Here is a 13,158-nt window from a genome sequence, read left to right as displayed (position 1 = left end):
CACCCCCTAAGGTGGACAAGGCGCTCACACGCTTATCCAAACAAGTGGCGTTACCCTCTCCTGAGACGGCCGCACTTAAGGATCCATCAGATAGAAAGATGGAAGTTATTCAAAAGAATATATACACACATGCAGGTGTTATACTACGACCAGCTATAGCAACTGCCTGGATGTGCAGTGCTGGAGTAGTTTGGTCAGAATCCCTGATTGAAAATATTGATACCCTAGATAGGGACAATGTTTTACTGTCGTTAGAACAAATAAAGGATGCATTTATCTACATGCGTGATGCACAGAGGGATATTTGCACACTGGCATCTCGGGTGAGTGCTATGTCCATTTCAGCCAGAAGAGCCTTATGGACACGACAGTGGACAGGCGATGCGGATTCAAAACGTCACATGGAGGTTTTGCCGTATAAAGGGGAGGAGTTATTTGGAGTTGGTCTATCAGACTTGGTGGCCACGGCTACTGCCGGGAAATCCACTTTTTTACCTCAAGTCACTCCCCAACAGAGAAAGGCACCGACCTTTCAACCGCAGCCCTTTCGCTCCTACAAAAATAAGAGAGCAAAGGGCTTGTCGTACCTGCCACGAGGCAGAGGAAGAGGGAAGAGACACCAACAGGCAGCTCCTTCCCAGGAACAGAAGCCCTCCCCGGCTCCTGCAAAAACCTCAGCATGACGCTGGGGCCTCTCAAGCGGACTCGGGGACAGTGGGGGGCCGTCTCAAAAATTACAGCGCGCAGTGGGCTCACTCGCAGGTAGACCCCTGGATCCTGCAGATAATATCTCAGGGGTACAGGTTGGAATTAGAGACGGATCCTCCTCATCGTTTCCTGAAGTCTGCTTTACCAACCGTCTCTTCCGAAAGGGAGAGGGTGTTGGAAGCCATTCACAAGCTGTACGCTCAGCAAGTGATAGTCAAAGTACCCCTATTACAACAAGGAAAGGGGTATTATTCCACTCTATTTGTGGTACCGAAGCCGGATGGCTCGGTAAGGCCTATTCTAAATCTGAAGTCCTTGAACCTCTACATAAAAAAGTTCAAGTTCAAGATGGAGTCACTCAGAGCAGTGATAGCGAACCTGGAAGAAGGGGACTTTATGGTATCCTTGGACATCAAGGATGCGTATCTACACGTTCCGATTTACCCCGCACACCAGGGGTACCTCAGGTTCATTGTTCAAAACTGTCACTATCAGTTTCAGACGCTGCCGTTCGGATTGTCCACGGCGCCTCGGGTCTTTACCAAGGTAATGGCCGAGATGATGATTCTTCTTCGAAGAAAAGGCGTATTAGTTATCCCATATTTGGACGATCTCCTAATAAGGGCAAGGTCCAGAGAACAGCTGGAGACAGCTTTAGCACTATCTCAAGAGGTGCTAAGACAACACGGGTGGATTCTGAATATTCCAAAATCCCATTTAATCCCGACAACTCGTCTGCTGTTCCTAGGAATGATTCTGGACACGGTTCAGAAAAAGGTTTTCCTTCCAGAGGAAAAAGCCAAGGAGTTATCCGATCTGGTCAGGAACCTCCTAAAACCAGGAAAGGTGTCAGTACATCAATGCACAAGAGTCCTGGGAAAAATGGTGGCTTCTTACGAAGCAATGCCATTCGGCAGATTCCATGCAAGAATATTCCAAAGGGATCTGTTGGACAAATGGTCAGGGTCGCATCTGCAGATGCACCTGCGAATAACCCTGTCACCAAAGACAAGGGTGTCACTTCTGTGGTGGTTGCAGAAGGCTCACCTATTAGAAGGCCGCAGATTCGGCATTCAGGATTGGATCCTGGTGACCACGGACGCCAGCCTGAGAGGCTGGGGAGCAGTCACACAAGGAAGAAACTTCCAGGGAGTATGGACGAGTCTGGAAAAGTCTCTTCACATAAACATTCTGGAACTAAGAGCAATCTACAATGCTCTAAGCCAGGCGGAACTTCTCCTGCAAGGAAAGCCGGTGTTGATTCAGTCGGACAACATCACGGCGGTCGCCCATGTAAACAGGCAGGGCGGCACAAGAAGCAGGAGTGCAATGGCAGAAGCTGCCAAGATTCTTCGCTGGGCGGAGAATCACGTGATAGCACTGTCAGCAGTGTTCATCCCGGGCGTGGACAACTGGGAAGCAGACTTCCTCAGCAGACACGATCTTCATCCGGGAGAGTGGGGTCTACATCCAGAAGTCTTCAACATGTTAATAGACCGTTGGGAAAGACCAATTGTAGACATGATGGCGTCTCGCCTCAACAAGAAACTGGACAAATATTGCGCCAGGTCAAGAGATCCACAGGCAATAGCTGTGGATGCACTGGTAACTCCTTGGGTGTACCAGTCAGTGTATGTGTTTCCTCCTCTGCCGCTCATACCAAAGGTATTGAAGATCATACGGCAAAGAAGAGTAAGAACAATACTAGTGGTTCCGGATTGGCCGAGAAGGACTTGGTATCCGGAACTTCAAGAGATGCTCACGGACGAACCGTGGCCTCTACCTCTGAGAAGGGACCTGCTACAACAGGGTCCCTGTCTTTTTCAAGACTTACCGCGGCTGCGTTTGAAGGCATGGCGGTTGAACGCCAGATCCTAAAAGGGAAAGGCATTCCAGAAGAAGTCATTCCTACCTTGATTAAGGCACGGAAGGAAGTCACCGTGAAACATTATCACCGCATTTGGCGAAAATATGTAGCGTGGTGCGAGGATCGGAGTGTTCCGACGGAGGAATTCCAACTGGGTCGTTTCCTACATTTCCTGCAATCAGGATTATCTATGGGTCTCAAATTGGGATCCATTAAGGTTCAAATTTCGGCCCTGTCAATATTCTTCCAAAAAGAATTGGCCTCTGTCCCTGAGGTCCAGACTTTTGTCAAGGGAGTACTGCATATACAGCCTCCTGTGGTGCCTCCGGTGGCACCGTGGGATCTAAATGTAGTTTTAGATTTCCTCAAATCCCATTGGTTTGAACCATTGAAAAAGGTGGATTTGAAATATCTCACATTGAAAGTGACTATGTTACTAGCCCTGGCCTCTGCCAGGAGAGTATCTGAATTGGCGGCTTTATCTTATAAAAGTCCTTATCTAATCTTCCATTCGGATAGGGCAGAACTGCGGACTCGTCCGCATTTTCTCCCTAAAGTGGTATCAGCATTTCATCTGAACCAACCTATTGTGGTGCCTGCGGCCACTAGCGACTTGGAGGACTCCAAGTTGTTGGACGTTGTCAGAGCCTTAAAAATATACATTTCAAGGACGGCTGGAGTCAGAAAATCTGACTCGCTGTTTATATTGTATGCACCCAACAAGTTGGGCGCACCTGCTTCTAAGCAGTCGATTGCTCGTTGGATTTGTAACACAATTCAACTTGCACATTCTGTGGCAGGCCTGCCACAGCCTAAAACTGTAAAAGCCCACTCCACAAGGAAGGTGGGCTCATCTTGGGCGGCTGCCCGAGGGGTCTCGGCATTACAACTCTGCCGAGCAGCTACGTGGTCGGGGGAGAACACGTTTGTAAAATTTTACAAATTTGATACCCTGGCAAAGGAGGACCTGGAGTTCTCTCATTCGGTGCTGCAGAGTCATCCGCACTCTCCCGCCCGTTTGGGAGCTTTGGTATAATCCCCATGGTCCTTTCAGGAACCCCAGCATCCACTTAGGACGATAGAGAAAATAAGAATTTACTTACCGATAATTCTATTTCTCGGAGTCCGTAGTGGATGCTGGGCGCCCATCCCAAGTGCGGATTATCTGCAATACTTGTACATAGTTATTGTTAACTAATTCGGGTTATTGTTAAGGAGCCATCTTTAAGAGGCCCTTTCTGTTGTCATACTGTTAACTGGGTTTAGATCACAAGTTGTACGGTGTGATTGGTGTGGCTGGTATGAGTCTTACCCGGGATTCAAAATGCCTCCCTTATTGTGTATGCTCGTCCGGGCACAGTACCTAACTGGAGTCTGGAGGAGGGTCATAGGGGGAGGAGCCAGTGCACACCACCTGACCTAGTAAAGCTTTACTTTTTTTTGTGCCCTGTCTCCTGCGGAGCCGCTATTCCCCATGGTCCTTTCAGGAACCCCAGCATCCACTACGGACTCCGAGAAATAGAATTATCGGTAAGTAAATTCTTATTTTTTTTATTTTTAAGAATGCACACTGGGGGTTATTCAGATGTGGACGAAAACCAAAAGAGTAAGCAACTGGGCAAAACCATGTTGCACTGCAGGTGGAGCACATATAACAGAGAGCGTTAAATTTGGGTGGGGTGTGTCCAAACTGAAATCTAAATTGCACTGTAAAAATAAAGTTAACATTTGTGGGGTACATGCAAAAGCAGACTATTTACCCTGCACAGAAAAAAATATACATGTATTTCTTCCCCTTGCATAGCAACATGGTTTGTTCCAGATACAAACTTGCGTTCTTTTTAGAATAGGTCTACTGCAAAGGTCAGTTCAGTTCATTTAGAGGGTGTGTACACAGACCACTGAGGAAGCTAAAAGGAGACGCTTGATAACATTTCCTTGGTTTGTTTATGGAGGCTATTAATGATTTAGAACGATTACCATGACAACCACAGTTAGATGGCCTGTGATGGAGTGCATGAAGAGTCTCTGGAATGCCCCTCTGCTCTCTACACTGTACTCTGCCTCATGCTCCCCCTTTGTATCACATGACATGCTGGCAGCAAGAGGGGATGGCATGTATGTGGCACTGGCACCCATACTAGTCTGTCCTCCTGAGAGATTCTAAACCTTTTGGTTCCTTCAGTTTTCACCTGGTGGGTACGATGCATTCATGATATGCCCCTTGTTAAAAAATGTTTACCAGCACAGTTGGTAATTTCTTACTTCGCTAAAGGAGTGACATCCTGAGTATTCCTTGTCCAGATTGCTGACAAGCATAACTGAAGGCTTCTCTTATGTAGAATAGACGGCATAATGACTTACAGCAGCCACCATAAGCTTATAACTCTGTGGCTTATCTACATGTCATCTTCTGGACATAAATCCTTTTCAATATCATGTATTTGAATAAAAAAAAAAAAAAAAAAAACACTGCTACCTTCTTTATACATCATATCCACTGCTCCTACTCCTGGATAAGTATTTCCATTTCGGTCACGTATAGGGACAATGAAACAATGCGGACCTAGAGGAAATCACAAGGAAATATAAACATCAGAGATACATAGGTATATGCAATTGCGGTCGAATTCCCGAAATTGTCGAAAAACGGGACTTTTCCGCCAAAAAAAAAAAATCGACAATGCAATTCAGTACTTTCCGTCAAAAAAACATACTTTCCAAATTCGACTTTTTGAAATACGACATTTGTCAAATTCGACTTTTCTGCAATGGTACAAATGCGGCAATTCGACAAAAGTATATTCAATTGAAGTTTGGAAATTCGACAACAGTGCTTTTAAACAGTAAATTCGTTATTTTCAATCCGCCACACTTTGGTGGGTGAATCTAATAAAAAAAAATTAAAACATGTTTTTTTTGGTGTTTTTTTTTATTGGTAATAGCATATCTATTTATATTAGAAGGGATTAGGTACTTGGTTTGTCTTTTTGGGAGGCACAAGTATTATTTATATATTTGTAAAAATATTATTATTATTTTTTTTAAATGGAATGGTAAAATCCCGAAAAAAAATGGCGTGGGGTCCCCCCTCCAAAGCATAACCAGCCTCGGGCTCTTCGAGCTGGTCCTGGTTCTAAAAATCCGGGGGAAAAATGGACAGGGGATCCCCCGTATTTTTAAAACCAGCACCGGGCTCTGCGCCTGGTGCTGGTGCAAAAAATACGGGGGACAAAAAGAGTAGGGGTCCCCCGTATTTTTTACACCAGCATCAGGCTCCACTAGCTGGACAGAATGCCACAGCCGGGGGTCACTTTTATACAGTGCCCTGCGGCCGTGGCATTAAATATCCAACTAGTCACCCCTGGCCGGGGTACCCTGGGGGAGTGGGGACCCCTTCAATCAAGGGGTTTCCCCCCCAGCCACCCAAGGGCCAGGGGTGAAGCCTGAGGCTGTCCCCCCCATCCAAGGGCTGCGGATGGGAGGCTGATAGCCTTGAGAAAATGTAAAGAATATTGTTTTTTCCAGTAGTACTACAAGTCCCAGCAAGCCTCCCCCGCAAGCTGGTACTTGGAGAACCACAAGTACCAGCATGCGGGAGAAAAACGGGCCCGCTGGTATCTGTAGTACTACTGGGAAAAAAATACCCAAATAAAAACAGGAGACACACGCCTTGAGAGTAAAACTTTATTGCACACCTGCCGACACAAACATACTTACCTATGTTGACACGAAGCAGTCGGTCCTCTTCTCCAAGTAGAATTCACGGGTACCTGAAAATAAAAGATAATTATACTCACCTGATCCAGGGTCCAGATTATAATCCACGTACTTGGCAAAACAACAAACCGAACACCCGCACCAAACGTACTGAAAGGGGTCCCATGTTTACAAATGAGACCCCTTTCCCCGAATGCCGGGACACCACGTGACTGCTGTCACAGAGGTCCCTTCAGCCAATCAGCGAGCGCAACGTCCTGGCACTCTGCTGATTGGCTGCACGTCTGAACTGTCAGACAGCGCCTCGCAAAGCCTCTCCATTATACTCAATGGTGGGAACTTTGCGTCAGCGGTGAGGTCACCCGCGGTCAGCGGCTGACCGCGGGTAACCCCACCGCTACCCGCAAAGTTCCCACCATTGAAAGTAATGGAGAGGCTTTGCGATGCGCTGTCTGAGGTCACACGCGCATACAGCCAATCAGGTGAGTGCAACGAAGTAGCGCTTACTGATTGGCTGAAGGGACCTGTGTGACAGGAGTCACGTGGTGTCCCGGCATTCGGGGAAAGGGGTCTCATGTGTAAACATGGGACCCCTTTCAGTCCGCTGGTCCGGCTGTTCGTTTTCTTTTTTTGCCAAGTACGAGGATTTATATCTGGACACTGGATTGAGGTGAGTATAATTTGATTCACAGGTACCCCGGATCATCGGATCAGGAGACGTGGCAGTCGGCGGGTCAACATAGGTAAGTATGTGTGTGTCGAAAAGGGTGGTCTTAAGAAAGAACAAAAGACAAAAGCAGCTATATGCCTTTTCCAGGGCACGCTTTGAAAAATTATATATATAAGAAAGTGATGAAATTATGAAAATATGAGTAAATTAATACTTAACTTTTATTAAGATATACTCGATAAAAAGGGAGAAGGCGAATGTAAATAATTGCTTCAAATTTTGGGGCGATAAAAATGTAGAGGGGCGAAAATATGTTTACTCCCTTAATGATCCAAAAATTACTCCAATATTGGATTGAAAAGATCTTTGTGGGAGTATACCTGCTCCAATAGGTTCAGCTATCCCATGTCAGAATATCAGAACTAAATAATAAGATTTTACTTACCGATAAATCTATTTCTCGGAGTCCGTAGTGGATGCTGGGGTTCCTGAAAGGACCATGGGGAATAGCGGCTCCGCAGGAGACAGGGCACAAAAAGTAAAGCTTTTCCAGATCAGGAGGTGTGCACTGGCTCCTCCCCCTATGACCCTCCTCCAGACTCCAGTTAGGTACTGTGCCCGGACGAGCGTACACAATAAGGGAGGATTTTGAATCCCGGGTAAGACTCATACCAGCCACACCAATCACACCGTACAACTTGTGATCTAAACCCAGTTAACAGTATGATAACAGCGGAGCCTCTGAAAGATGGCTTCCTTCAACAATAACCCGAATTAGTTAACAATAACTATGTACAATTATTGCAGATAATCCGCACTTGGGATGGGCGCCCAGCATCCACTACGGACTCCGAGAAATAGATTTATCGGTAAGTAAAATCTTATTTTCTCTATCGTCCTAGTGGATGCTGGGGTTCCTGAAAGGACCATGGGGATTATACCAAAGCTCCCAAACGGGCGGGAGAGTGCGGATGACTCTGCAGCACCGAATGAGAGAACTCCAGGTCCTCCTTAGCCAGAGTATCAAATTTGTAAAATTTTACAAACGTGTTCTCCCCTGACCACGTAGCTGCTCGGCAAAGTTGTAATGCCGAGACCCCTCGGGCAGCCGCCCAAGATGAGCCCACCTTCCTTGTGGAGTGGGCCTTTACAGATTTAGGCTGTGGCAGGCCTGCCACAGAATGTGCAAGTTGGATTGTGCTACAGATCCAACGAGCAATCGTCTGCTTAGACGCAGGAGCACCCATCTTGTTGGGTGCATACAATATAAACAACGAGTCAGATTTTCTGACTCCAGCTGTCCTTGCAATATATATTTTTAATGCTCTGACAACGTCCAGTAACTTGGAGTCCTCCAAGTCACTTGTAGCCGCAGGCACTACAATAGGCTGGTTCAGATGAAATGCTGACACCACCTTAGGGAGAAAATGCGGACGAGTCCGCAGTTCTGCCCTGTCCGAATGGAAAATCAGATATGGGCTTTTGTAAGATAAAGCTGCCAGTTCTGACACTCTCCTGGCCGAAGCCAGGGCTAGAAGCATGGTCACTTTCCATGTGAGATATTTCAAATCCACCTTCTTTAGTGGTTCAAACCAATGAGATTTTAGAAAGTCCAAAACCACATTGAGATCCCACGGTGCCACTGGAGGCACCACAGGAGGCTGTATATGTAGCACTCCCTTAACAAAGGTCTGGACTTCAGGGACTGAAGCCAATTCTTTTTGAAAGAAAATCGACAGGGCCGAAATTTGAACCTTAATAGATCCCAATTTGAGACCCATAGACAATCCTGATTGCAGGAAATGTAGGAATCGACCCAGTTGAAATTCCTCCGTCGGAGCACTCCGATCTTCGCACCACGCAACATATTTTCGCCAAATTCGGTGATAATGTTGCACGGTTACTTCCTTCCTTGCTTTAATCAAAGTAGGAATGACTTCTTCCGGCATGCCTTTTTCCTTTAGGATCCGGCGTTCAACCGCCATGCCGTCAAACGCAGCCGCGGTAAGTCTTGAAACAGACAGGGACCCTGCTGAAGCAAGTCCCTCCTTAGAGGTAGAGGCCACGGATCTTCCGTGATCATCTCTTGAAGTTCCGGGTACCAAGTCCTTCTTGGCCAATCCGGAACCACTAGTATCGTCCTTACGCCTCTTTGCCGTATAATTCTCAATACTTTTGGTATGAGAGGCAGAGGAGGAAACACATACACCGACTGGTACACCCAAGGCGTTACCAGCGCGTCCACAGCTATTGCCTGCGGATCTCTTGACCTGGTGCAATACCTGTCCAGTTTTTTGTTGAGGCGAGACGCCATCATGTCCACCATTGGTCTTTCCCAACGGGTTACCAGCAAGTGGAAGACTTCTGGATGAAGTCCCCACTCTCCCGGGTGAAGATCGTGTCTGCTGAGGAAGTCTGCTTCCCAGTTGTCCACTCCCGGGATGAACACTGCTGACAGTGCTATCACATGATTCTCTGCCCAGCGAAGAATCCTTGCAGCTTCTGCCATTGCACTCCTGCTTCTTGTGCCGCCCTGTCTGTTCACATGGGCGACTGCCGTGATGTTGTCCGACTGGATCAACACCGGTTTTCCCTGAAGCAGAGGTTCTGCCTGGCTTAGAGCATTGTATATTGCTCTTAGTTCCAGAATGTTTATGTGAAGAGACGTTTCCAGGCTCGTCCATACTCCCCGGAAGTTTCTTCCTTGTGTGACTGCTCCCCAGCCTCTCAGGCTGGCGTCCGTGGTCACCAGGATCCAATCCTGTATGCCGAATCTGCGGCCCTCCAATAGATGAGCACTCTGCAACCACCACAGAAGAGACACCCTTGTCCTTGGAGACAGGGTTATCCGCAGGTGCATCTGAAGATGCGACCCTGACCATTTGTCCAACAGATCCCTTTGGAAAATTCTTGCGTGGAATCTGCCGAATGGAATTGCTTCGTAAGAAGCCACCATTTTTCCCAGGACTCTTGTGCATTGATGTACAGACACCTTTCCTGGTTTTAGGAGGTTCCTGACAAGCTCGGATAACTCCTTGGCTTTTTCCTCCGGGAGAAAAACCTTTTTCTGAACCGTGTCCAGAATCATCCCTAGGAACAGCAGACGAGTTGTCGGCATTAACTGGGATTTTGGAATATTCAGAATCCACCCGTGCTGTTTTAGCACTTCTTGCGACAGTGCTAATCCCATCTCTAGCTGTTCTCTGGACCTTGCCCTTATTAGGAGATCGTCCAAGTATGGGATAATTAATATGCCTTTTCTTCGAAGAAGAATCATCATCTCGGTCATTACCTTTGTAAAGACCCGAGGTGCCGTGGACAATCCGAACGGCAGCGTCTGAAACTGATAGTGACAGTTTTGTACAACGAACCTGAGGTACCCCTGGTGTGAGGGGTAAATTGGAACGTGGAGATACGCATCCTTGATGTCCAAGGATACCATAAAGTCCCCCTCTTCCAGGTTCGCTATCACTGCTCTGAGTGACTCCATCTTGAACTTGAACTTCTTTATGTACAGGTTCAAGGACTTCAGATTTAGAATAGGCCTTACCGAGCCATCCGGCTTCGGTACCACAAAAAGAGTGGAATAATACCCCTTCCCTTGTTGTAGAAGAGGTACCTTGACTATCACCTGCTGAGAGTACAGCTTGTGAATGGCTTCCAAAACCGTCTCCCTTTCGGAGGGGGACGTTGGTAAAGCAGACTTCAGGAAACGGCGAGGTGGATCTGTCTCTAATTCCAACCTGTACCCCTGAGATATTATCTGCAGGATCCAGGGATCTACCTGCGAGTGAGCCCACTGCGCGCTGTAATTTTTGAGACGACCACCCACCGTCCCCGAGTCCGCTTGAGAAGCCCCAGCGTCATGCTGAGGCTTTTGTAGAAGCCGGGGAAGGCTTCTGTTCCTGGGAAGGAGCTGCCTGTTGCTGTCTCTTCCCTCGACCTCTGCCTCGTGGCAGATATGAATAGCCCTTTGCTCTCTTATTTTTAAAGGAACGAAAGGGCTGCGGTTGAAAAGTCGGTGCCTTTTTCTGTTGGGGAGTGACTTGAGGTAGAAAGGTGGATTTCCCGGCTGTAGCCGTGGCCACCAAATCTGATAGACCGACTCCAAATAACTCCTCCCCTTTATACGGCAAAACTTCCATATGTCGTTTTGAATCCGCATCGCCTGTCCACTGTCGCGTCCATAAAGCTCTTCTGGCCGAAATGGACATAGCACTTACCCGTGATGCCAGTGTGCAGATATCCCTCTGTGCATCACGCATATAAAGAAATGCATCCTTTATTTGTTCTAACGACAGTAAAATATTGTCCCTGTCCAGGGTATCAATATTTTCAATCAGGGACTCTGACCAAACTACCCCAGCACTGCACATCCAGGCAGTCGCTATAGCTGGTCGTAGTATAACACCTGCATGTGTGTATATACTTTTTTGGATATTTTCCATCCTCCTATCTGATGGATCTTTAAGTGCGGCCGTCTCAGGAGAGGGTAACGCCACTTGTTTAGATAAGCGTGTTAGCGCCTTGTCCACCCTAGGAGGTGTTTCCCAGCGCTCCCTAACCTCTGGCGGGAAAGGGTATAATGCCAATAATTTCTTTGAAATTATCAGCTTTTTATCAGGGGCAACCCACGCTTCATTACACACGTCATTTAATTCTTCTGATTCAGGAAAAACTATAGGTAGTTTTTTCACACCCCACATAACACCCTGTTTAGTGGTACCTGTAGTATCAGCTAAATGTAACGCCTCCTTCATTGCCAAAATCATATAACGTGTGGCCCTACTGGAAAATACGGTTGATTCGTCACCGTCACCACTGGAGTCAGTGCCTGTGTCTGGGTCTGTGTCGACCGACTGAGGCAAAGGGCGTTTCACAGCCCCTGACGGTGTTTGAGTCGCCTGGACAGGCACTAATTGATTGTCCGGCCGTCTCATGTCGTCAAACGACTGCTTTAGCGTGTTGACACTATCCCGTAGTTCCATAATTAAAGGCATCCATTCTGGTGTCGACTCCCTAGGGGGTGACATCCTCATATTTGGCAATTGCTCCGCCTCCACACCAATATCGTCCTCATACATGTCGACACACACGTACCGACACACAGCAGACACACAGGGAATGCTCCTAACGAAGACAGGACCCACTAGCCCTTTGGGGAGACAGAGGGAGAGTTTGCCAGCACACACCAAAAGCGCTATATATAACAGGGATAGCCTTATAATAAGTGCTCCCTTATAGCTGCTTTATATATATCAAAATATCGCCATAAATTTGCCCCCCCTCTCTGTTTTACCCTGTTTCTGTAGTGCAGTGCAGGGGAGAGACCTGGGAGCCGTCCTGACCAGCGGAGCTGTGAGAGGAAATGGCGCCGTGTGCTGAGGAGATAGGCCCCGCCCCTTTTCCGGCGGGCTCGTCTCCCGCTATTTAGTGAATCCAGGCAGGGGTTAAATATCTCCATATAGCCTCTGGGGGCTATATGTGAGGTATTTTTAGCCTTTATATAGGTTACATTTGCCTCCCAGGGCGCCCCCCCCCCCAGCGCCCTGCACCCTCAGTGACTGCGTGTGAAGTGTGCTGAGAGGAAAATGGCGCACAGCTGCAGTGCTGTGCGCTACCTTTAGAAGACTGCAGGAGTCTTCAGCCGCCGATTCTGGACCTCTTCTGACTTCAGCATCTGCAAGGGAGCCGGCGGCGCGGCTCCGGTGACCATCCAGGCTGTACCTGTGATCGTCCCTCTGGAGCTGATGTCCAGTAGCCAAGAAGCCAATCCATCCTGCACGCAGGTGAGTTCACTTCTTCTCCCCTCAGTCCCTCGTTGCCAGCAGGACTCACTGTAAAATAAAAAACCTAAGCTAAACTTTTTCTAAGCAGCTCTTTAGGAGAGCCACCTAGATTGCACCCTTCTCGGCCGGGCACAAAAATCTAACTGGAGTCTGGAGGAGGGTCATAGGGGGAGGAGCCAGTGCACACCACCTGATCTGGAAAAGCTTTACTTTTTGTGCCCTGTCTCCTGCGGAGCCGCTATTCCCCATGGTCCTTTCAGGAACCCCAGCATCCACTAGGACGATAGAGAAAATAAAGAAAATTCAATGTCTGGGACCGCACAGAAAGCTGGAAAGACTCAAATGGTAGGAGAATAAAAGTAATTATGTGTGTGTCGGCAGGTGTGCAATAAAGTTTTACTCTC

General features: G+C 47.6%; 1 protein-coding gene across 2 annotated transcripts in view; it reads right to left on the bottom strand.

Moving 5' to 3' along the window:
• ACOXL (acyl-CoA oxidase like) overlaps positions 1 to 13,158 on the bottom strand; it is a 990,492-nt gene that overhangs the window by 770,057 nt on the left and 207,277 nt on the right. For both annotated transcript variants that reach the window (XM_063918088.1, XM_063918087.1), the window contains exon 7: positions 5,055 to 5,141. In XM_063918088.1, the coding sequence (XP_063774158.1) occupies positions 5,055 to 5,141 (87 nt within the window). The remainder of the gene's footprint in view (positions 1 to 5,054; positions 5,142 to 13,158) is intronic.

Source organism: Pseudophryne corroboree, chromosome 4, assembly GCF_028390025.1.
Source record: "Pseudophryne corroboree isolate aPseCor3 chromosome 4, aPseCor3.hap2, whole genome shotgun sequence".
Taxonomy (NCBI): domain Eukaryota; kingdom Metazoa; phylum Chordata; class Amphibia; order Anura; family Myobatrachidae; genus Pseudophryne; species Pseudophryne corroboree.
The sequence above is the reverse complement of the archived record's forward strand: the minus strand, read 5'-3'. Positions and strand labels throughout refer to the sequence as shown.